This window comes from Pseudonaja textilis, chromosome Z, assembly GCF_049901715.1.
Source record: "Pseudonaja textilis isolate UNSWEBS1 chromosome Z, rPseTex1.2, whole genome shotgun sequence".
Classification (NCBI taxonomy): domain Eukaryota; kingdom Metazoa; phylum Chordata; class Lepidosauria; order Squamata; family Elapidae; genus Pseudonaja; species Pseudonaja textilis.
The window spans coordinates 109047482-109072531 of record NC_142008.1 but is presented as its reverse complement, the minus strand read 5'-3'; the positions used below and the strand labels follow the sequence as shown (position 1 = coordinate 109072531).

At 40.4% G+C, this 25050-nt stretch overlaps 2 protein-coding genes across 2 annotated transcripts in view; one reads left to right on the top strand and one right to left on the bottom strand.

Annotated features, from left to right (window-relative positions):
• The window catches only part of LOC113443540 (serine protease 27-like), a 34653-nt gene extending 17182 nt beyond the window's left edge, over nt 1-17471 (top strand). The window contains exons 7-10 of the mRNA XM_087917240.1: nt 1621-1783; nt 2324-2595; nt 6563-6732; nt 8028-17471. Of these exons, the coding sequence (XP_087773366.1) occupies nt 1621-1783; nt 2324-2595; nt 6563-6732; nt 8028-8312 (890 nt within the window). The 3' untranslated portion in view covers nt 8313-17471. The remainder of the gene's footprint in view (nt 1-1620; nt 1784-2323; nt 2596-6562; nt 6733-8027) is intronic.
• Nucleotides 17472-18997: 1526 nt separating this feature from the next.
• The window catches only part of LOC113443667 (serine protease 27-like), a 67739-nt gene continuing 61686 nt past the window's right edge, over nt 18998-25050 (bottom strand). Inside the window, exon 7 of the mRNA XM_026712044.2 lies at nt 18998-23992. Coding sequence (XP_026567829.1) covers nt 23705-23992 — 288 coding nt within the window. The 3' untranslated portion in view covers nt 18998-23704. The remainder of the gene's footprint in view (nt 23993-25050) is intronic.

The window sequence follows — 25050 nt, the reverse complement described above, 5'->3', positions numbered from 1 at the left end:
TGAGGAACAAAAGACTGTTGACCTTGGAGGGACATGATTTGCAATTGGCTGGCATGCCTTCTTGTGGTATGGGAAAAATAAAATACATAGTTACTTTCAAAGACATTATATTAGGAATGCATTATTGTTAGTGTGGGAGAAAGTCAGAGAACTTGAGGATACCAGTTTGGCTTTCAGTAATGGAAGCACTGATTTACCCAAATGTGATCAACATGGAAAATATTATTAGATACAAAAATGTTTTGAATGAAAAGGGGGAACTCAAAACTAAGCAAGAATTGAGCAATCAAGGGATTGATATGACACAGTACTCAAGGTGCAGATACATTCTAGATATGAGAAAGATGTTAAACTATATGTGTTTTTTTATAAAGAACTAACAGAATTAGACAAGATAGTAACAGGGGTAGAAGAAAAATTGATAAAGAAAACATACAGCTACCTATTAGGCATTAAATTGGAAGATGAACAAGTGAAGACAATAATAATATGGGCAAAAAATTTTGATTAGACAATTGAGTTAAAGATAACCAAATTCGTTTTGCATACCAAACAATAAAGCAAGAAAGGACAACTTTTTGCAGCAGGGTGAGGTGCCACTTATTTACAATTTGAGGGGAGATGATGATGATGATTATGACCATAGGAAGTCCTCAACTTACAACCATAATTGAGTCCAGAATTATGGTTGTAAGTCATTGCAGTTATAAATCAAGGCATCATAATACTAGTTTTGATTTTTCAGCATTTGTTTGCATAATTTCAAAAAATTCATAATTTTAAATATTAATATTAATAATATTTAATATTAAAATTGAACAGTGTGTCATCCTGGTACAAATATCTTTATGAAATAATAATCAAAAATTGCAGCTTTATTCATTACATTGATATTAATTCTACAATATTAAAATAATATCAAACTTACTAACTATAATATTTGCTTATCTCTCTTAACATATCTTCTTTATTTCACTAATCTTTTGTTTCCCTGTTTCTAACTTCCATTTTTTTTAATTTAACGATTGATAAAATAAATCCCATATCATATAATATTCAGTTTGCTCTTTCTCATTAATTGCAAGCATTAATCTGTTCATTTCTGCACATTCTAATATTTTCCTGATCACTTCTGTGGGTATCTCTTCACTTTTCCAGTTTTGTGCATATACAATTCTGGTTACAGTTAATATATGAATAATTAATTACTATATTTTTCAGGTAAAATCCTCAATAGAAATATTTCTGGCTTTAAATCAATATTCTGCTTTATCTTTTTTTCCAGCCATATATGTATTTTTTGCATTTGAGCAAGTCCACCACATATGATAATATGACCTGGTATCTGGTTTCACTTCCATCATTTAGCTGACTTATCTTTAAACATATTTGCTAACCTCATTGGCACAAAATACCATCTATAAAACATCTTATGCAAATTTTCTTTGTATGCAGTTGACATTGTTAATTTATAATTCCTGTCCCACAATTTTTGCTATTTGGCCTTTATTCCTTATTCTGATAATTTACAATCCAGAAACCCTATAATTGTGAGGTCATCTTCCATTTTCTACAACTTTATGTTTTTTCTCCCTCTTACAAACATTTGTGTTTTGCTAGTGTGTGGACAGGTGGTGAAGCAGAACCGTATTGTGGGGGGAGCAGATGCCTCTCTGAATGCTTGGCCATGGCAAGCCAGCCTCCAGTACCAAGGAAAGCATGTCTGTGGAGCAACCCTCATCAACTCTGAATTGATACTGACAGCAGCCCATTGCTTCCCTAAGTGAGTAAGTGTGAGAAGGACCAGTTTTGGAATTGCACAGGCTCCAGGTCTAGCTGCCTAAACAGCCATTTACTGGAGGCACATAAAAACAGCATATGCATGTGTGTTAAAACTACGGTTTAAAAAAGCTGCTGGTACTCTTCATTAATTATGCCATCCTGCTCCAGCTTGAACTGGACCCAGAAGTGTTGGATCCAATTCCTGGGAGATCTGAAAATTGTGGGCCATATCTTAAAGAGAGCCTGATTAGCAAAATCTGAGGTGGAAAATCTGAGGTGCACAAAACAAGCAAACAACCGAGCTCAGAGCACCAAGGATTCCACCATTCAACCCTTAGCTACATATATTTGCTTTTATAGGTACAATGACTGGGAAACCCTGGATAACCAGGTGGGATGGGAAATGGGTGGAATGGCTGGATTTCTCAAATGGAAACTTTCCACTGTCAAATGTTGAAAGAGGTAGCTAAAAGGGATAATTGAAGACACTGGCTGCATAATTTTTCTGAAGGGTCTAATTCTTAATTGTGGTTCCCAACAGGAATGCAGTACTCTCTAATTACCAGGCCAACTTGGGAAACTACCAGCTCTTGAATCCAGACCCAAATGCTGTGTGGCGGAGACTGTCTCAAGTGGCTGTGCATGAGAACTACACCGGAGATGGATCCAGTGGAGACATAGCTCTAGCTCAGCTTGAGCAACCTGTCCATTTCACCCAAGGGATCCTTCCAGCCTGTCTCCCAGATGCCAAAACCCAGTTTCCAAAGGGCTCCCTTTGCTGGGTGACAGGGTGGGGATCACCTACATATGGAGGTGAGGAAAGTTGTGGGATGAAGACCTGAGGAAGAGAGAGTGATTCTTCTTTAGCATAGAGAGGTCTTAGACTCTGATGAGATGAACCAAGAAACGAAATGTGAACAAAATGGTTACATTGCATAGTATTTAAGAAACTAGTTAAGAGTCTTTCTAAAATTTAATGTTGTTTGTGTTTCTTTCAGGGGTGAGATTCTGTTGGTTGTGACCGGTTCTATAGAACCCCTTGTTAACTTTCTAATCTGTTTGGAGAACCGGTTGTTAGAAGAAATCTTTTGTTTTTTTCCACCCTTATTACGTTCTTGGCAGTATGCCTAGACTTACTGTTTCAGAAGGAGGTTTTTTTTTCTTTCTTGGTACTTTCTTAAAGGGGAAGGGTTATTATAAGCTTTTCACACTGCTGTTGGGAGGAAATACTCCCCTGGAAATACAATGATCAGCACTGAAGAAATAATTGAATAATGAAGCAGAGCTGTGGAAAGAAGCTTTGTAATGTCAAGGAACCAAGATGTCTGACATTCAGCAAGGCTTCTTGGCTTGCTAAAAAGATTGACATTCAACCATGAGTTTACATACCCTTTCTGAGTTTTGGTCTAAAACTGTTTTTTGGAGAAGTTTAATTCTGTCCTTGGTGACGTTTAATCCTGTGTTTATTGATGGGATAATTTTCCCTATCCAGCTTTGTTTGGAAGGAAAAAGGTTAATCTTTGTTCCTGAAAAGAAACTTGGTTGAGAATTCTGCTAGTTCCTTTGTCTATTTGTTTTGGTAATTGGTTTAACAAGCAAGAGCTACTGTTGTGATTTAATTATATGTATTGTGTTTGAATTTTTTCCTGCCTCATGGTTTCTTTTTCTGTCTGGGGAGGAGGGTCCTCCTTCACTGCTTTAGTATTATTGGGCACTGTCCTTTTGGAGCGTACTTCCAAGAGGCAGGATGCAAGCTTGGCACTGATTTTTTACTGCCTTTCTGGGGGGCATGTGATCTTTCCTTAAATCTGGATGATTTCCTTAGGATATCTTGTGAGGTGAGTGAGACCAGCTGGTATCTTTAAGTGATGCAAATGGATCTAAGGATTGCTTTTCCTGGGTGTGCTCTTTCTGGAAAGCTTAAATGACCTCTCTGCTAAAGAGTTTCACTTTTAATCTAATGATTGGTATTTAGGGCAGCTTTTTGCAAGCAAAGAAACTTTTTGTATTTTTGTACAGGTAATCTTTGACTTACAACAGTTCATTTAGTGACCATTCAAAGTTACAATGGCACTGAAAAAAGTGATTTATGAGCATTTTTCATGCTTACGACCATTGCAGCATCCCCACTGTCATCAGAGGCCAGGCAAGGAGAAGTTCCCCTTGACGTGAGTGACGTCGAGTTGGCCATGCCCACCCAGTCACATGACCACCAAGCCACACCCACCAACTAAGCTATGCCCACAGTACCAGTTGTTAAAATTTTTGAATCCTATCCCTTGTTTCCTTTGTACCAAGACCACTCAGCATTTCAAAGTACAGTACAGCAATATAGTTAACTAAATAGGATCATAAGCAGCATGTGGTTAATAGGAAGGTTTTTGGTTTAAAATAATTTAATAGGATTTCAATATTTAGAAAGTAGAAATAAACACAAAGCTTATGTAGATATGCTTTAAAAAACAATAATCAAATTACCACACAAACATGGTATCACTGGAATGTGGCAAATACATACGCAGATATTGGCATTCATCATATTTAATGTGAAGGCTTCCTTAAATTGAACTTGGTTTGTAGTCACTACTTAATGGGCTAATAGAAATGTTGATATTTTAGATAATTTAATTGCTAATCCACTTTTTAAACCACTATGCTGTTGCAAGAGGAATTCAGTTTTTCTAAAACTTCAGAATGGCAAAATAGTCAACAGCTCTTTTCATTTCACATTTTGAACTAAATACATTAATAGAATCTTAAATGCTTGAATTTATATTACCACTGAAATGTATTTGTGGTAATATAAGTTTACATTTTGTGGGTTGTTAAAGATACTATATTGTTAAGAGGGATATTAATTATTTGCAAGAAATTTGGAATAAAGAATTGGAATATCCCATTTTGTAATCAGTGGTTAAGTAACTTAATGACATTAAATGTTTCTTATGATTTTAAGATGAAATCAACATTTTTGTTTATGATTATTGGCTGCTTCCAACAATCTTGAAATAGACTTAATTGCCAAATTCATTACATAGGCTAGATGTCTCAAATGACAGAGAAAAAACTAAATTTACATTTTTTGTGGGAAGTTAAAGAGCACTGCACTGTTAAGAGAGATATTAGTTATTTGCAAGAAATGTGGAATTATTCTATGTTTGCTTAATAATCATGATTTTATTAATAGATTTGGAAAAAGTATTATGTACTATGATTCACATATTTGGAATTTATTGCTGTATGAAGAGCTATGGGTTAAAAAAGCCTGAGGTAACAGACAGTGTAACCCTAGATTTATATTCTTGGATTGGTGACATGTGCTTTTACAGCAGCGATATCCTGCTTATGAACTAGTTCTTTATTGATGTAATGGAAAAACTCACCAATATTTAAACATTAAAATATCACATTTAAAAATGGAACTTTTTAGATATGTTATGATATATTGCATAGTTTTGCTCTTAATTTTGTTTTCTCATTTCTGCTTGTTTTGATTTGGGATATCTTCTTTTTTAAATCTATATTAAACAATGAACTAAAATTAAAAAAAATAGATGTCCCTTTCATAGCAGCAATAGAAATTTCGTAGTCTAATTCAGTGTTTCTCAACCCTGGCAACTTTAAAGTGGTTGTCAGAATTCCCTAACCAGAATGCAACTACATTACACTAAACTGAGTGAAGGGGTTTTTTGTTTCGTTTTTGTGGCTCTGTGCCTGGACAGTGCCCTTGTTATGATGCTCAAAGACCAAGTGGTATCCTCATTCCATATGAAAAAGGTGAACTTATGGCAAGAATTTAAAACAATGGCTGCAGGAGGGCAAATGACAAGAGTAACATTGCATCAACATGACAGAATGTATCAGGATGCTATCTACATAAATAAAAAGGATAGAACTTTCATCATGATGAGGCTTTTGTCATTTTGATGAAGGTGGTGGATCCTGTAGATGCTTTTGCTTTGAAAGGTGAGTTTGGTGAGGTGGTAGCCAGGATCTGGTTTGGGGAGAGTATAAAGAAGTGTGGCCATTCTTTGAAATTAAGAGAACATCCTTTCTTGGCAGTATATCACTTATTGTAAACTGCTTAATTTTTCAAACTTATTTTTGATTAGTTGCTATTCTATAAGAGCTGTGGTGGCTCAATGGTTAGAATGCAGCACTGCAGGCTAATTCTGCTGATTGCTAGCAGTTTGATTCTTACCAGCTCAAAGTTGACTCAGCCTTCCATCCTTCCGAGGTCGGTAAAACTGTTGAGGGCAATATGCTGACTCTCTAGTTAGAGAGCACAGTAAAATACTGTGAAGTGATATATAAGTCTAAGTGCTACTGCTATCCTATGGGAAACATGCCTTTGACTAAGAAACCCTCTCAGCTATATTGCAGCCTATACCCACATAGAACCATTGCCACCAACCTTTCAGTGGAATGGATGTGTATTGCTTTTTTATTTATATATAAACCTCTTTGGGAAGCTGGTTATACCGAAAGCAGGGAACATTTTATTGTAATAATAACCATCAGAGCAATCAATTAAGTCCTTGACAAGAAAAGGGGACCCTGTGCATTCTAGTCCTGCCTTAGGCACAAAGCCAGCTGGGTGATCTTGTGCCAGTCATTTTCTCACAGCCCTAGGAAGGAGGCAATGGCAAATCATTTCGGGCAAATTTTGGCAAAAAAACTGCAGGGACTTGTCCAGGCTGTATCTGAGAATTGGATGTGACTGAGCAGAGGAAAATAATAGTAATAATATTAACAATAATGATGTATTTTTTTCTTCAAGCCAATCTGGGAGGTCTTAAAACATTGCAGCAGGTCCAGTTGCCATTGATTGACACCATGACCTGTGATGACCTCTTTCACATTGGTACAAATATCAGTCCCACCACCAGAGAGATCCAGGATGACATGTTCTGTGCTGGCTATGCAGAGGGAAAAAAGGATGCTTGTTTGGTAAGAGAAGATGTTGATGGACGTACCATGGAATGGCATTTTCAAAGAACACTCAAGGATGGAAATATCCTAAAAGTGAACTAAAGTGCTTAATCAAGTTGTCCTATTTGTCATGGTATAAAATCGTTTTTGAGTAAAGAGGGATGCAAAAGGTCTTGGCTTTCTCTTTCTTTTCTCAGCACTGTGGCATTCTTAACAGAGATTGCTGCTTCTTTCCTGCACTTCTTGAAATGGCTGTGTGGCTCTGTGATGTTATGTGACACACGGCTATTCCAGGAAGTATCAGAACTGGCATTTTAGCAAATGTATTTAAGAGTAGAACAAGAATGTTCTGGTTGCATTCTCCAATAGGAATTTTAGTTCAGCCTCTTTTAGGTCTTTCCCCTTGATTTCTTTCCCACATACTTTTTTTTAATTATTTTTATTAAACATATTTCATCATTTTATATCATCTTTACAGTCTTTGCAGCGCTCCAACATCAATAATACTCATATATACATATCAATTACATCTCTTTTTTTTCCGTTAACTATATACATTGTTATTAAGTTTAATATACCTCTTAAATTACCTTTATATTTATTCTTTATTTCTATTTTCTAACCATTCATACCATGTGTCCCAGAGCAAATAATATTCCATTTCCCCTCTTTCTTTTAATTCTAATGTTAGCCTGTCCATCTCCGTGCAATCTAACACCTTTTTAAAATCACCATTCCCCAGAAGGCATGCTGTCTTGTTTCCAGTTTTGCGCATACGCCATTGTGGCGGCAGTCATTATGTACAATATAATATATTGAATTTTCTTACTGTAGTTTCCTCTTATTATCCCTAGTAGAAATAGTTCGGATTTTAATTCAATTTGTTGACTTGTGATTTCCTCTAGATGTTTTCTTATTTTGTTCTAATTCAATATTATAACCAAAATTCTTTGCCCAGGCTATCATGATTTCTTTGACCATTTCTTCTTCCATTTTAAATCTCAGGAAATAGTTATATGCTTTTGTTATCATTTTCTCCTTTGATTGCTAATAGGGGTATTGTTGTGGTTTTTCGAGAGCTGAGGAGAGGGCAGTCTTCAAATCCTTGTATGCAATATTGAAAAGGTTCCTTAATGTTCTCTTTATGAGTTCCTCCTGGCAGAGAATCCTCCAGAAAGATGGTACATTGTATTGGTAAAATTGTAGTATTATAGTGGTTTCACACTGGTCCATGCTATGCATAAAAGGGGACAAATAATCTGTTATGGATAGAGGGATAACATACACTCTTATTGTTTACTTTTCTCAACCAGGGTGACTCCGGAGGTCCATTAGTCTGCCAAGCGGATGGTGCCTGGTTTGTTGCAGGCATTGTGAGCTGGGGTGATCTGTGTGGTCTCTCCAATCGGCCAGGAGTTTACACCCGTGTTAGTTTTTACCAAGACTGGATTCAGAGTCACTTCTCTGGGGTGCAATTTGGTCTTATGAATGTCACCTATTACCGAGTTGCTTCACCACAAGCTGCCTCAAGCCAAGTCCTCAAACATTTCAATTTTGTCCTCCAGTTTCTGATCTCCTGCTTTATCATCATTTTCTGAAATAGATCGGGAATAAGACATTCTAGTGCTTTTATTTACCAAGTTGAATTTTTATGGAAAAATAAATTTTAACCAAAGTCTCCTTGCAACACCAGCATCTTCCACTAAAAAAGACATTTATGGAATTTTATGGAAACACCACCAGCTTCTATCCTTGATGTGGCATTAGAAGTCCATTTCTCCCCAAAAGAATGGATTGTGGAATGTGAAGTTTATTTTTTTTATCTTCCATCATGTTCGACAATAGAATATTGTGGATTTTTAAGGCATTAGAGATGTGGAGAAATCTTTTACCGGTGGGATAGTCATATTTCTTCATTTTGTTCTGTTCATCTAACTCTCTGAAGGAGAACAAGAGTTCTTATGTTTCTTTCTCAAAGGTGCTATTCATGTCACTTCATATATATATATATATATATATATATATATATATATATATATATATATATATATATACATACATACATACATACATACATACATACATATACATATACACACACACACACCATCTCACTTACCAAAGGGCTACTTTTTATCAAGAGGTTCTTTCCAAAGGTAACAGGAAAAGGAAATATGGAAGAGCCACCCTATTCAAGTCATATTGAACTTTCATCAACATTTCTGGATAGCATTTGGCTAGCACTGCTCTAACCCAACAGTTCCTGATCTGAATTTGAAATGGTGAGAAAAGTGGTGTATAAAACAGCTAAATGAAACCTTGTTCCTTTAGCAGACTAGAGCTCATCATCTCAGGAATCTCATTTTGCCATAGTGTCTACCTCTGACTTAGCCTTAGACTTGATCTACCCATACACTTGAATGAAATTGTAGAATCTTGAAGTTGTAGAATGGTAGGTAGATCATACCATTTGAAAATGCAGACAGGGAAGTAGTTATCTTCCAACATTTCCCCCCAAATAATACATTAAGAGGAAAAAAAAAGAAATACAGTGGAATCTTGGGTCATGACCATAATCCATTCCAGGACTATGGTCACAACCCAATTTGGTCATGGCTGGAAGCACGACTATCTCTGCATGTGCAGGCAACCTCCGTCCCCCCAAATAGCACTGATGGGGAAATCGCTGTGGCAGGAAAAATTGCCATGGTGATTTTCAGGTTTGCAAGGTCTCTACCCAAAGATCTGTTCATGACTAGAAGCAAAACAGAAACAAAAATTCTGGTTGCCACCTGATTTGGTTGGCTTTTTAATAAAAGTTTTTTATTTTTATTTTTACGCATCTCTTCACATGAGCAACGTGATTCCAGATTACAACATTTATACATAGTCATACTTATATTTTCAACTTTCTTATTTAAAAATACATCAAATTATTATCCACCCCACTAATCTTCAAATAAATTTCCATTTCATATTTCAGTTCATTAATCCAATATCAAAATCATTTCCTCACATATATTTTCAATTTTTTATCCCCTATTATTTCCATTTTCAGCTTACCACCTATTTTATTTTACATTATACATTATTATCTTCATTAATTAACTCAAGACCAATATATAGTAAACACAAAGAAAAAGCAAGCTTAAAGTAAAATTAATATATTAATTTATATACCACATGGTATATTCCTCAATCTACAATATATCTTATATTGATTCCAACACTATTCATATAACCATTTCATATTTTTTCTTTATTTCCATATAGCCAAATTTTATCTCCGTAATTTAAATAAAATTTCAGTCCCCTATTTTTAATTATAATATAATATTCTCATTATAAAATTCCAATATGATCCATATTTTTTATTTTCTCATATCCTTTGTTTAGTCAATTATATTTTCTATTTCATTTTATATATGGCTAGGTGTGTTCAGGTCTTTTCCCATGTAAGATTAAGAGTATCTTGGCGACATTTTGGTGAGCTCCCACTTGCCCTCCTCAGGCTGGTGCTTTCGGCTTTGTGCCAGTGCCAGTGCGAAGCCGAAAGCACCAGCCTGAGGATGACGAGTGGGACCTCGCCGAAACGTTGCCAAGATACTCTTAATCTTACATGGGAAAAGACCCGAACACACCTAGACCTACATACCTGTACCCTTGAAAATCTACGAAAACAAATTGTATGTATGAATCTCATCTGCCATCATCAGGCTTGTGTAAACAAACACAATACACAAGCCTGATGATGGCAGATGAGATTCTGCTGAAACGTTGCGACAGCTTTAAAAGCACAACTATAATGACGTGGGAAAATACCCGAACAAAACTGAATAACACACACACACACACACACACACACACACATTAATAATAATAAAACCCTCTTAACATCTCTTAGTTCATCTTTACTTTTCTTCTATATAGTTATATAATACTCTTAGGTTACTTCCCAATACATTTTTGAATTTCAAATTTCTCCATTTTAAATTTCTAATAAAAAATACCCCTTTTATATCATATCTAATCCTTATCTCTAAATCTCTCAGCCTTGTCCTTTTTCTTGGTTTTAGCTAGCTTTCCCTTTTCTATGTTTTCCCGATCTTTCCTTTTTATTTCCATCTGCCAGTCACCCATCTTCTTCCCCACCCTCTCCTGTTCTCTTTTTAGAAGTTTCTTCTTGTAGAATTTCTTCTTTTGTTTAATCCTGGAAGCGTTTTTTCTTTTATTTATTAACTCATCAATGTCATTGTTATGTCCGTGGAACTGGTGGGGGTTCCCAACCAGGTCCGCTGTTTGAGCGGGAGCACCAGCCGCTCCCATTGGTTGGCTCCGTTTGACAGTCGGCTATATAAGCCGGCTGTCGGGCAGAGCCAGCCTGTTGTCGCCCGCTAGTCTGCAAGTTAGCAAGCAGACGCGACAACCCTTTATTCCCCGCTCTGGTCTCATGCCTCTTCCTTACCATCGCTCTACAACACTGGCGACGAGGATGGGATGGTCGAAGGCTAGCCAGACGTGTCTATTCAAAGAGCTGTAAATCACTGAGGGTGAAGTCACGAGCGCTGTAGCCGCAGCCGCGCAATGCTCACAAAGAGCGCGAAATTCAAACCACCATTACTCGAGCCGCAGTCACTGAAACGAGCCCCGGCGCTGTAGCCGCGGCCGCCAACGCTCACCAAGAGTGCGAAATTCAAAAAGAGCTACGTAACCCAGAGAGACAGTCACAGCCTGCGCTCTTTTAAGAGCGTGATTTCAAAGACGATTGAAGAAGACGAACCCGACACTTCCCACGATGAATGCTAATCCACCATTCCCGCCATTCAAGCCAAACGAGGAAACGTGGGACTCCTACAAGAATCACTTCAGCCATTTCCTCGATGCCATCGGGTTAGCTGACGCTGCGGAACATAGGAAGAAGTCTTATTTCCTCAGCTATTGTGGGGCCGCCATTTTTGACACCGCTACAGCGTTAGTCGCACCACGTGCCATCAGAAGCGTCCCATGGGATGAATTACAAGAAATACTCTCCAATCACTACGCGCCAAAACCATCCCAGATCGCTAGAAGGTATGCATTCAGAATCAGGAAGCAGGCAGTGGGGGAGTCGATCAACGAATACATGGCTGCCCTGAGGACAGCTGCCTTACAGTGCGGTTTCAAAGAATATCTGGAAGACATGCTGCTGGACCAGATCGTCTGTGGGGTTAGAGACCTGAGACTCCAAAGACGTTCGCTGGCAAAAAAGGACTTGAATCTGGCCCTAGCCATGGAGGAAGCCCTGGCTGCTGAGCTCTCCGCCCAGTCAGCAGCTGAGATTCAGGGCACTCCATTAAAGCCCAGCAGCCCAACCGTCCATTCTGAAGAAGTGCTCAGTGAAGAAGACCCCACAGACTCGTCAGACATCAACCGCCTTAAGCATCAGAAGCCTTCACAGGTAGGAGCGGGACAGACAAACAACTTCAAACAACCGCCCTTGTGCCTAACCTGCGGAGGCTCCCACTCTAGGGCATCCTGCAGGTTCAGAAACGCCATCTGCCTGAACTGCCAAAAGAAGGGTCACCTCGCTAGAGTATGCCAAGCAGGGAGCTCCTTGCCTCAAAGACCTCCGCCACCTTCTATTCCCCAAAGGCAAGTGGAGGACTGCTATACCTGCTACCACGCTAACCATACTTCCCAAACCCCGATAAAATTAAAATTTCTGTTTTCCTAGAAGGTAAACCCTGCAGGATGGAGGTAGACACGGGATCTGCGCTCTCAATCATCTCCTGGGACACTCTGAAGAAGATCCAGCCCAGACTGTCAAGGAAACAGCTCCAAAGATGCCACCTGACACTGCGGGACTACCAGGGCAAGAACATTCTGGTCCTCGGGAAAGGCAAATTCCTCGTTCAATTCCAAGCCTTTAAAGGCCATTTGCCTTTAGTGGTTGTTAATGGTGCCCTCCCCAGCCTGTTGGGACTTGATTGGTTTCCTTCCCTTGGCCTTAGTGTAACTGGGATCCATGCTGTCTCAACTTCTGACGTAGATACATTATTTTCTGAATTTTCTGACGTATTTAGCAGCGAGCCGGGTTGCTACTCGGGCACCCCCATCTCGCTTTCCGTAGATCCCCAGGCAATTCCTCTCCGCCTTAAGCCACGCAGGGTGCCTTTCGCCATCCGTCCTAAATTGGACGCAGAATTAGACAAACTACTTAAACAAGGGGTGTTAGAACCTACTGATTTCGCCAAATGGGAGACCCCCATAGTCACCCCACTCAAGAAGGATGGCAGTTTAAGAATCTGCGAGACTATAAAACCACGCTCAACCGTTATTTACAGGTCAGCGCATACCCCGTCCCTGTTATTCAGCACCTGTTACACACATTCGAACCCGGCACCATTTTCGCCAAGTTAGATATGTCCCAGGCATACCAACAGTTCCCTGTTGATGATCAGACAGCTGAATTACAAACCATAGTCACACATAGAGGGGCATTCAAATGTAAGCGCTCCAATTCGGGGTCAGTGTGGCCCGGGTATTTTCCAATCACTCATGGAACGGATTCTCCAAGGTCTCCCGGGAGTTGGTCCCGTATTTCGATGAAATCTTAGTCTCAGCTACGAGCCAACCTCAACTCATTCAGAGGGTCAGGACAGTGCTAGAGAAGTTTAGGCAGCATGGCCTCAAACTTAAAAGGGAGAAGTGCGCCATCGCCACTAGGCAGGTGGACTTTCTGGGTTATAGGATAGACGCCTCCGGCATCCACCCAATTGAGTCCAAGGTGAAGGCCATCCACGAGGTACCCACACCAACCAACAAGACTGAACTACAAGCCTTTCTGGGGCTTCTAAACTTTTACGCCTCATTCCTCCCGCACAAAGCATCAGTCGCTGAACCCCTACATAGACTCTTAGATAAAGACTCACCCTGGCATTGGGGACCCAAGGAAGCCCACGCTTTCAAATCAGTCAAATCATTACTCACATCGGAAGCGGTTTTAGTCCAGTTCGATCAACGCCTTCCTCTGGTCCTGGCTGCTGACGCATCCCCTTTTGGGATTGGGGTGTCCTAAGCCACAGACTCCCCAACGGCTCCGAGGCACCAATTGCCTTCTTTTCTAGGACCTTCTCCTCGGCAGAAAGGAACTACAGCCAAATCGATAAAGAGGCCCTGGCTGCGGTTGCTGCAGTTAAGAAGTTCCACGAATTCTTGTTTGGCCACCATTTTGAACTTGTGACTGACCATAAACCTCTCCTAGGACTTTTATCTGGAGATAAGCAAACCCCGCAGGTACTTTCACCCAGAATGACCAGATGGACTTTGTTTCTGGCCGCCTACTCATTCAAGTTGGTGCATCGTCCTGGCAAGAACTTGAGTCATGCCGATGCCCTCAGTCGCTGCCCACTGCCAGTCCCAGTCGAGGACCCTGCACCAATTCACGCCATCTTTGAGGTCAACGAACTCAAACTTCCAGTGACAGCCGAAGACATCACGGCACACTCCAAAAAAGACAAAATAATCGCCCAGGTTCTGGACTGGGTGGGAAGGGGGTGGCCGGAAACTCAATGTACAGTTGACTTCGTTCCCTTTAAAACCTGCCAGCAGGAACTGTCGAGGCTACAGGGATGTCTATTGTGGGGCACAAGAGTAATCATCCCAGCCACCCTTCGAGTACCCATCCTGAAGGTGCTTCACGAGGGCCACCCGGGCATCGTAAGGATGAAGGCATTGGCCCACAGCTACGTTTGGTGGCCCGGCATGGATGCTCAAATCGCCAACTGGGTAAGCTCTTGCCAACCCTGCCAAGAAACCAGGGCTGCCCCGCCCGCCGCCACGCCCACCAGGTGGGAAAGTGCTAGTGCCCCTTGGTCTCGCCTGTACATCGACCTGGCTGGACCAGTGCATGGCAAGACTTTCTTGGTGGTCGTGGATTCCTACTCCAAGTGGATTGACGTGGCCTTGCTTCCCACCACCACCACCCAAGCAGTAGTCAAAGCCCTGACCCGTTTGTTTGTCACCCATGGACTTCCAGACACGCTGGTGTCTGACAACGGCCCGCAGTTCACGTCATGTGAGTTCAGTATGTACGTGGCTAATTTGGGCATCAGACATGTCCTTACAGCTCCCTTTCACCCCGCTAGCAACGGGATGGCAGAGAGAGCGGTAAGGTCAGCCAAGGAGGCACTCGCCAGGTTTGGCCAGGTAGACTGGCACTCTAAACTGTCTCGTTTCCTGCTTAGCCAACATACGACGCCTTGCACCACTACTAACAAATCTCCCGCCAAACTTTTAATGGGGAGACGACTTAGAACCACCCTGGACAGGCTACACCCCCACTACTGCCCAGACACCCCTTTAGGGTCTGATAGTCTGGTCCGAGACTTTGCCTTGCAAGACCTGGTGTACGCCAGGAACTATGCAGGGGATCCTTTGTGGGTACCAGGCCAAATCATGTCAGTCACAGGGCCAAGATCCTACAGGGTCCTCCTGGAAGATGGACATTTGTGGCGAAGGCACGTGGACCAACTCAGAAGGCGATGTGTGGCTGATACCAACCCAACCCGACCTGCCAGCACCAACGTCTCCCTGCCGGTGCTAGACGGAAGCTCCCTGTGGGACCCAGGCTTCCCCGACGAACAGGAAGGTCTACAGGAGAACCCGAGTTTCCGGCCAGGGTCACCGACTCAGCAGCCGAGTGTTCCAGTTTGCCAACCGGACCACGAGACTCGCCCGGGTCAGCCCGAGCAAGGGGACTCGCCAACCTCGCAGGACACCGCGCCAGAGCAAGCCCATGCCCCGACGACCGTCGAGGCACGTCCTGAGGTTCTGGACTTGTCGCCAGCCAACAGTTCACCCGAACTAAGACGCTCTGGTCGCCAGCGCAGGCAGCCGGCTTACCTGCAGGACTACGCATGTTCCCAGCTGGGGGAAAGGAGTGTTATGTCCGTGGAACTGGTGGGGGTTCCCAACCAGGTCCGCTGTTTGAGCGGGAGCACCAGCCGCTCCCATTGGTTGGCTCCGTTTGACAGTCGGCTATATAAGCCGGCTGTCGGGCAGAGCCAGCCTGTTGTCGCCCGCTAGTCTGCAAGTTAGCAAGCAGACGCGACAACCCTTTATTCCCCGCAATAAAGCCTTGTTAGTTGTACGCTCTGGTCTCATGCCTCTTCCTTACCATCGCTCTACAACAGTCATAGTTTTAGTTCCTTTAATGTCTTTTGGCAATATCTCTTGTTCTCCATGTTCATCTGAGTCACTTTCTTTAACTCCTCCTCCTCTCTGAGATTTCTTTGTTGTTCTATGGACTGCATCGTCATTATTTTTTTTGCCAGTATATGCAATAATTCCCTCTTTCTTTCAGCATTCCTCTTTACAGTTTGCAATTCTCTTAAAGTCTTTGCTTATTTCTTCCATTTTTAAAAATCAGTTGAGTTATTAAAATTTAAAATCTTTTGTTGTGATCCTTGCCAAAAGTCTCCCTTTGTCTCTATTTCCCTTATTAATCCTTCTGTCTCTTTATCACAATCAACACCCAACAGTCCCAGGATATTGCATTTGTTTATCCTCTTACTACAATTTCTTCCCCACTTTTAAAAAGTTTCCAGGATTCTGGTTCTTTTATTATTCTTTTACCTCATAACAATTATAAGACCAGTAATTTTCCATAAAATCATGTAGGAAAAATGTCTTTAACCATTAGGTGGCGCTCTATATCACTTTCCACTTTTCAAAGTTCTTTTCTCTTTTCAATTATATTAATGTTAATTTTGAACCATTTGCACTAATAGCTTTCTAAAATATAGTCAATTCCAGGCAAGCCCAGCATTTGTCCAATGCCTAAATTGATGCCAAATTATATATATATTGTTTCCAAATTTAGTCTCCAATTTCATTGTAGCTTTTTATAATCCAATTTTATTTACCTTATATTTTCCTCTTATATTCTTTTCACTGCTGTCATACTCTTAAGCGAGGGTTCTTTCTTTCTGCTTCTCGGGGTTATTTTTTTAAAAAAAATTCAAGTTCTTTATTCTGGTTACACATTGCTCACCACTTCACATACTTCGGTCCCAGCAGCTTTCCATCTTTAGGACAGCCATTAAACTGACATTTCTCCCTGTCTTCCAGGGGAGTTAATACCTAGCCAGGGAGGGGAGATGTGGCTCCCCTCGACCCAGCTGGTGGTCTCCCCCTCTTCCCCCACCCTTCCGAGGTGGGTCAGGTGGTTCTGGTCCCACAGGGACCCTTCCAACAAGATAAACACGGATCAAAGCGGTGCATGATCTCAGTCTCTGATCCATCTTTGATGGAAACGCCACCGGAAGTCGATTTAGTTGTGAACAGAAATGTTTGCAACCTGAGGTTCCACTGTAGATTCATATTGGCTTTTAGTTGGCAACATATTGACATCTCTGGGAGTATTAGAAATACTGGAAAATATGTGTTGTGTATCAATTGGAAAGAAAGCTGAGCCAAGAATACTTTTTAAAATCTATGCCTGGGATTGGGAGATACTTTCCCTTATCTCCTCTTTATATAGCATCCTTGTTAGGAATAATTTAAATAATAATGGGAGAAAATACTCAAAGACCCACAGAACCAAATCTTATTGGACTTTTGATCAACACATTCGGCTAAGTATTTCAGGTATGTTTTCTTACCACTAGGTTGGGTTTTATGGGAAAAAATATGATTTTGATGTGGAAATGTATTTTTAAGGAGAAACATTCATGGTATAATTTCTTTGTGAAAAAAATAAATAATTTATAATTAGGTATGTGCAATTTTCTTGGCAGATTTATGGAAATGGTTAGCTATTTCTTTCTGGATTTTCTTTTCAACTTCCCACTTTGCCCAACAAGCTTGGGACTTCTTGGTAGCCTTAATTCCAAGTAATATCTTGGTTGTCTTTTCAGATCAACAATGTATTTTCCCCAAGAAAGCTGGAGATGGGAAGGCTTCCAAAGCAGGTTTTTACATGAACAATACATGCCAATCCCACAATCTGATAAATGAATGAAAAGTGTGCTGAGATTTTATCCCCCCCAATCATGTGCAGGTTTTTAAACCAAAGTCTTTCTGGATTTTCTTTTTAACTTCCCACTTTACCCAACAAGCTTGGGACTTCTTGGTAGCCTTAATTCCAAGTAATATCTTGGTTGTCTTTTCAGATCAACAATGTATTTTCCCTAAGAAAGCTGGAGATGGGAAGGCTTCCAAAGCAGGTTTTTACATGAACAATACATGCCAATCCCACAATCTGATAAATGAATGAAAAGTGTGCTGAGATTTTATCCCCCCCAATCATGTGCAGGTTTTTAAACCAAAGTTTAAGTTTACAATTGGACTGTAAGTAGATTCAAGCCAAACCATGTAACTAAAAGTATTTATAGGATACAAACTTCAGCATTTGCAAATCCAGAATATGATTTGAGGCTGAAATGCTAGTATAAACTTCAGTTTTTGGCCAAAGGGACATTTGTTCACTAGATGTTTGGATTTAGTGTGTCATGCAGACACACCCTGTGAAAGAACACGGTTAAAACTGAAAGGATTGTTTTGTTTCTAAAAATGTCTGGAATGATAATAAAATCAATTCAATGTCTATATAAGGCTGGGATGGGTAGCTCACAATACACATAGGGAATGTAGATCACTTCTTTTGCTTGGTGTCAGAACACTAACACCAAGCTAAAATTTATGATAGAACACTAACTTTTGACAGTAGAACTTAATCCCGCCATCCCAGCAGGAAAATACTAATCTTCTGATAGATATTTTACAAATGTTCCTTGAATCTCAAAATTATTTTATTAAAAATAATAAAAAGACATACAATACCAAGAGAAGAGTATATATGTATCTCAAAGTTGAACTGTGGACTCTTGGTGCTACCTGAGCTTGGGTGTTTACAGGGCAGGGCAGGACAAGAAACAATAGATAGAAACTAAGCAAGAATACAAGCAACCTAGAACTAAGGAGAAATTTCCTGACAGAACAATTAATCAGTGGAACAACTTGCCTCAAGAAGCTGTGAATGTTCCAACACTAGAAGTTTTTAAGAAGAGATTGGACAACCATTTGTCTGAAATGGTATTGGGTTTCCTGCGCAAGCAGTGGGTTGGACTAGAAGACCTTCAAGGTCCCTTCCAAGTCTATTATTTTGTTATTCTATTTGCTTGTAGACATTTTATTACTAGACTAGGTAACATCTTTCATGCTTCAGTGCACTCATTTGTCTGAAATGGTATTGGGTTTCCTGCCCAAGCAATGGGTTGGACTAGAAGACCTTCAAGGTCCCTATTGTATTTGCTTGTAGACGTTTTGTTACTAGACTAGGTAACATCTTTCATGCTTCAGTGCACTCAAAATGTTACCTAATCTGACACCACAAAAAGGAGGACCAAACATTCCAGCCTTGTTCCTTTAGAGCAGTGGTCCCAAACCTTTTTTGTACCAGGGACCAGTTTCACGCAGAAACACTTTTTAAAGGACCGGGTAGGGGCGTGAAGGTTCCAATAGCAGTAAATAAATAAGCGATGAACCCGTAACTTACCCTTTCCAAAAAAACTCTCCAGTGAACTCTGTTTCTGGCTCATTTTGCGAGGGCTAGCTTGCATTGCTGATGGAGGATAAATACGCGCCAAAGAGTCAAGCGCGGAAGTTAGGTGAGGGTGGAAGTGGTTGTCTTTCAAAATAAGACACCCGGAAGCAAAAACATATTTTTATATATATTTTAATCACGATTATTCATTCTTTGCGGCCTGGTACAAAATGATCCATGGACCGGTACCGATCCGGAGCCCGGTGGTTGGGGACCCTGCTTTAGAGGATATAATGATACCATCATTATCCTCTTTCCGCTGCTCAGAGGCTGAAATAAACAACTCTGGGTAAAATGATTGTCTGTCCTTAAGAGAAAAGACCGACAATTTAAATTTTGTGTCATTTTCCAAGGACTGCAAATTATGGCAGAATGATAGATATTATTCATATGTCAGTCTAGAGCAGTCAGCAGCTTCAGATGAGTAGCTTTGCATTGAAAAATCACAGAGGAGTCATGAACAACCATTGAATTTAATCCGGTTAGACCAGTTTCAACTTTACACCCAGAAGCTGCCATCGGAACCAAATCTGAAGATTAATGACTCCTTTTGTAAGACTATAAAGGGCACTAGTTGGATTGAGTGAAAGAGAGAAAGAGTGAGGAAGTGAGGAGGAGCAGGTATTGAAGCTATGTGGATGGCTGATGAGCTTAACTTTCTGTATATTTAAGCACAGAATAACAAGCACAATATTTTCCAGGAGATTGTCACAAGCCTGTTTTCAACTCTCACCATTTGAAACTATTAGGTAATAATAGCTAACAGAATGGCATTATTCCCATTCCAACATCTTTGGGCCACCCTCAAATCAGAGAGAACTTATGTTCTATCTGGGTGTCCAAGTTTTATGGGAAGGAACTGGGAAGGTACGAAGGTAGATAGGTAAGAAGAAAAGGAAGGAAGGAAAGAAGGGGAAGAACATGGCTGAGAAACAATATAAGTCCTAGAAAAACTCATCTACCTTTTATACTGCAAATACCTTCTCATATACCTTCTATCCCAGGGCGGTAACTCTATTAAATTCTACTGTATAGTGCAATATTAATGCAATTCAATGTATAGAATGTAAAGGATATGTGTTTGTGTTTATTTTCATAATCATAATGTATACTGAAGATGGTATTTAATTTTGTTGTACGAGGTGCAATGACAATAAAGTAAACTAAAGTAAACAATAAATACCAGTAAATTTTAAATATGTAGCACCATGACATGCATTCAAGTGAAACACCCTGCTAAGAGTGTTTGTGCCAGCAGCAAGTTTGCTTTAAAAGAAGCAATCTCTCCCTCTCCATTTTCAAAAGTACAGAACAGTAAATACATATTTAAGCAGGACTAGGCAAACTGTCAAACTGTCATTCACAAGCAAAGTGTGAATTGTAATGCCTAATAACTGTAGCTTGGAGGTTCAAGATAAGGGATGCTAACTGTGCCTTGTTATTTGCGTAGGATTTTTTTTGGGGGAGGGGGCATCCATCCAAACTCCATCAATTTATGTTGTCCTATAATAAGCCTATAATAAGCCTATAATAAGATGTGATATTGGCTATCAACTTGGGTGCTTCAAAAAGGGCTTGGATGAATTCATAAGAGTCATGGGAATCAGTGGCTGTTAGCCTTGATGGCAGTGGGGCTGCTTTGAAGATTATCTGTGGGAAACTACTGAGCTTCCTTGTGCAATTGGAAGGCCATTGTGAGAACAGACTGATGTATTGGATGGACCAGCCGTTCTATCCAGCAAGGCACTGTTTCTGTTCTTATGTCCTAAGGCAGTGTTTCTCAACCTTGGCAGTTTGAATATGTGACACTTGCTGAATGTTTGGAATTCTGAGAGGTGAAGCCCACACACATCTTCCAGCTGCCACGGTGGAGAAACATTGTTCTAAGGACTTTACTTCTTCCTTTCCCTTCTAATTTAATACTCAAGATGCACAGCCCAAGAAAATTTGCAATTCGTTTTTTTTTTTTTAACTAGCACTTTTTAATGGAAACATCCTAAGGATTCTGGGAAGGGCAAAAATGAGGTAGGTGGACAAACATAATGAATGGCCGTACCTGGCATAAAGTGTTGGAATAAAAATTTCATAAGCACATTTAGATCAATCCTTTCACAGATTAAAATCTGCTTTTGTCTCACTCTGAACATTCTTGATTCCAGAAATACAATTTAATATTTTTTTAAAGGAAAACTGTGTGTGCTACCAGTATGTTGATCAATCTTCTGCTTAGTAGATTTTAAGTCACTAACAATGTTGGGAAATTTCTGAATGGAATTTTCTGTTTGATTTCTCCTATTCTCAAATGTGCCTTGGCATTTATCATTTTCTTTTGCATTGACTTTCTGATCTAAATTTCCTCCCCAATATATTGGGTGACCCCCTCAGGAAAAAAAAGGTACTGCAGCACCTTTGGCCATAAGTTAGCTTATTTCACTTCTACAACTGCCAAGCAAAGCCATCTCTACCGGTGGGAGAAATGAAATATCTGCTCTTGAATGCTGTTTGGGGTAGCCCAATGTAGAGTGCATTGCAATAGTCCAAACAAAAGGTTACAAGGACATGAGTCACGATGAGCAAGGAAGGGGCGCAACTGGCACACCACCTGTAAGTGTGCAAAGGCTCTCCTAATCTCCTAGCCAGTGCTATCATTAGCACTGATGATGTTACCTAGTCTAGATAATGAATCATCTAAAAAAACAACAACCCAACCAAGCTCAGAGAGCATCAAGGACCCCTCATTTCAATCTTGATCTACAAATATTCTCCTTTATTAGTTCCTGTTAGGCATGCAGCTGCACAGGCAGTAGCTATGGGCCTCTCATAAGAAGGTCCGCAATAAGTGTGATGCTCATAGTGTGCCTGGTCATCTAGCCTTTGGAGAGTGTTACATGAGGAAAAAGGTATGCAAAACAGAACAATGGAGGAAAATATGATTGCTTTTCTTGCTACAACTCAGATCCTCTTGAGTTGCAATGTATATGTATCTGTTTTCAAGTGTGCTCTCGAGAGGATTAGTCTGGCTAGTATTTATTTGTTTATTTATTTATCCATCTCAGTCAATGATTCTGGATGGTTTACAATTAAAAAAATACTACAATTAAAAAAATAAAAACATTCTAAAATAAAAACAATAAAAAATAAATACAATGAATGTGCAGCAGCTGAGATACTTGGTCAGTTAACAATTAAGCCAGGAAACAGGATCCTTAACACATTCAGTGCCCCATACAACCAGGTTTTTAAAGCCTAACAAAAGACTAGCAGGGTTGGGGGCATTCCAAGGGAAGGGGCTAAGCAGAAAAGGCCCATCTTCTAATCCCTGCCAACCGACATTTTCTGGCTGACAGGACCTGCAGTGTGCCCAATCTACTAGATGGAATTTGATAGGTAGAGACCAATGGAAAAAGTTTCTGAGAGCTCTTTGGGACAATCCCATGTTGAATGCACTGCAGTACTCTAAGCAAAATGTTACAAGGACATGAGTAATTGTGAAAAGGATCTCCTATAGCAACTGGTGCACAACTTGAAGGTGTGCAAAGGCTCCTCTAACCATAGCTACCACCTGCTCTTTGAACAGAAGTCTTGTGTCAGGAAGGAGCCCTAGGTTGTAGATCTGTTTGGACGAGTGCAACTCCATCCAGAACTAAAGATGGAAGAACCTTTTCTCCAGAGGTTTATACCCACTGCCCACTTGCTAGGGTTGAGTCAGAGTCCATTTTACCTCTTCCATTTCCCCAAAACTTCCAGACACTGAGATAGGATGTCCATGCATCACTCAAAGGGCTTGAGGTAGAGATATAAATCTGGACGTCTTCTGCATAATGATGATATCTCAACCCCCAAACTGATGGACCACCACACCTAGTGGGCCCATGTAAATGTTAAACAGAAGGGGGGAGAGAACCAAACCCTGAAGCACCCTACAAAGTATGGGCAGTAGGCGGGATCTCATTCCCTGCAGCAATTACAGCAATTATGATAACAAAACCATTTATTAAGTTGCCTAAGTATGAAATGCAGTTCTTGGATGGATATGAACCAAACAAATGAGCCAAAATACAACCTGGGGCTGTTGCATACCACACATGCTGCCATGTCCACTACTGAATCTGTTCCAGGAACTGGAAAAGTACTCAGTTGTGGGTTCCTCTGTTCCATTTCCGTACTTAAGTACTATTTCTGGAATGGAGAATCCAATCCATGAAAAAATGGAGGTGGTGATAGCAAATACGGTATGGAAATATTCCTGGAGATCTGTCAATTCTTCATCACATTAAAGAAGGAAAAACATTGAAATTGTTTGTTTCCCCATTGATAATTCTGACAATTTCTGTTTTCTTTCAAAACAAAGTATTAAAAAAAATCAAAACAAACATTTTCCCAGAAGAAAGAATTGCTTTTCCTTTAAAATGTCTGCTGAGATAATAGCAGCAAAACAATAGTGGCAGCAAAGAAGGAGATGAAACTGAAACTTCCAGTAGAGGCACTGCCGCTGATACTGTTGTTGTTCACCCTGGACCAATGGGTGTCTCTGAGCTCTGGTATTTGTCTGTGGATCCATTGCTGGTAGTATGCCACTCTTGCATAAACTCCAGGACGATTCTTCTGGGCACATCCATCTCCCCAGCTCACTACTCCAGCAATAAACCAAAAATCTTCCATCCGGCAGGCCAGAGGGCCACCTGAATCACCCTGTGCAGAAAGAGCAGCGCTTAAGCAAAAACATTGGCAATGATGGAAGCAAATGGTTATTATTAATGCTGCATGTGTTACATAGGATGACGAACATGGATGGGTATGTTACTGAAAAACAGCAAACTTTGAGTACTACTTTGAGAGGTAGGGTTACCTGAAGTTGAAGAAGTCTATAGCAGATCAATTAATCTACAGGAGTTCACATTTCTGTTTCTATTTTCCAAAATGTAATAAAAGCAGAAATTCCATTTTAATGGTCCTGGTAACTGCTGAAAAGCATGGCACCAACTTCAAAAAGATGCTAAGAAACATTGTAGCAAGGATCTATGGAGATTCTCAGTCATCCAGGTCATGGTTGTCCCAAAGAGGCTTTTTCAAAAGGCAATTGGACTTTGTTTTTCTTTGAAGATATTTTGCTTCTCATCCATGAAGCTTCTTCAGTTCTGACTGAATGGTTGAGGATGGAAGGATTTAGATTTCTTGCAGTCATCTGGTCATTAGCACCAGTGATGGGATTCTAATTATTTTACTACTGGTTCTGTGGGCGTGGCTTGGTGGGTGCAGCTATGTGGTCATGTGACTGAGGGGGTTCAAAAGACAGAAATTCACTTTCTGGAGCAGGGAGTTGGACTAGATGACCTCCAGGTACCTTCGAGCCTAGATTGCTATGCTGCTTCAAAGCACCCTCTGGCGCTGCATTAGTGCCAAGGTTTGTGATCCTTCCTCTCTCCTTTTTCCCTCCCTCCCTCCCTTTCTTTCTTTCTTTTTCTTTTTTCTTTCTCCCCTCCCTCCTCTTTCTCTCCTATCCCTCCCTCTTTTTTATTCTTTCTTTTTTTCTTTTGCAGCACCCCCACATGCCCCATTTTTGGCCTGGTGGACCTCAGGAAAGTGCTGAAAAAAGAAGCATTTTGAAGCGAGGGGGGTATCAGCTGTGCAGCATGATTTAGATTAGCTAGAAAGCACGAAATCTGACTATTTCCTGCTTTCTAGCTAATCTAAATTGCACAGCACAGCTGATGGTCACCCAGCTGATAGTCAGAAATATCAGTTGAGTC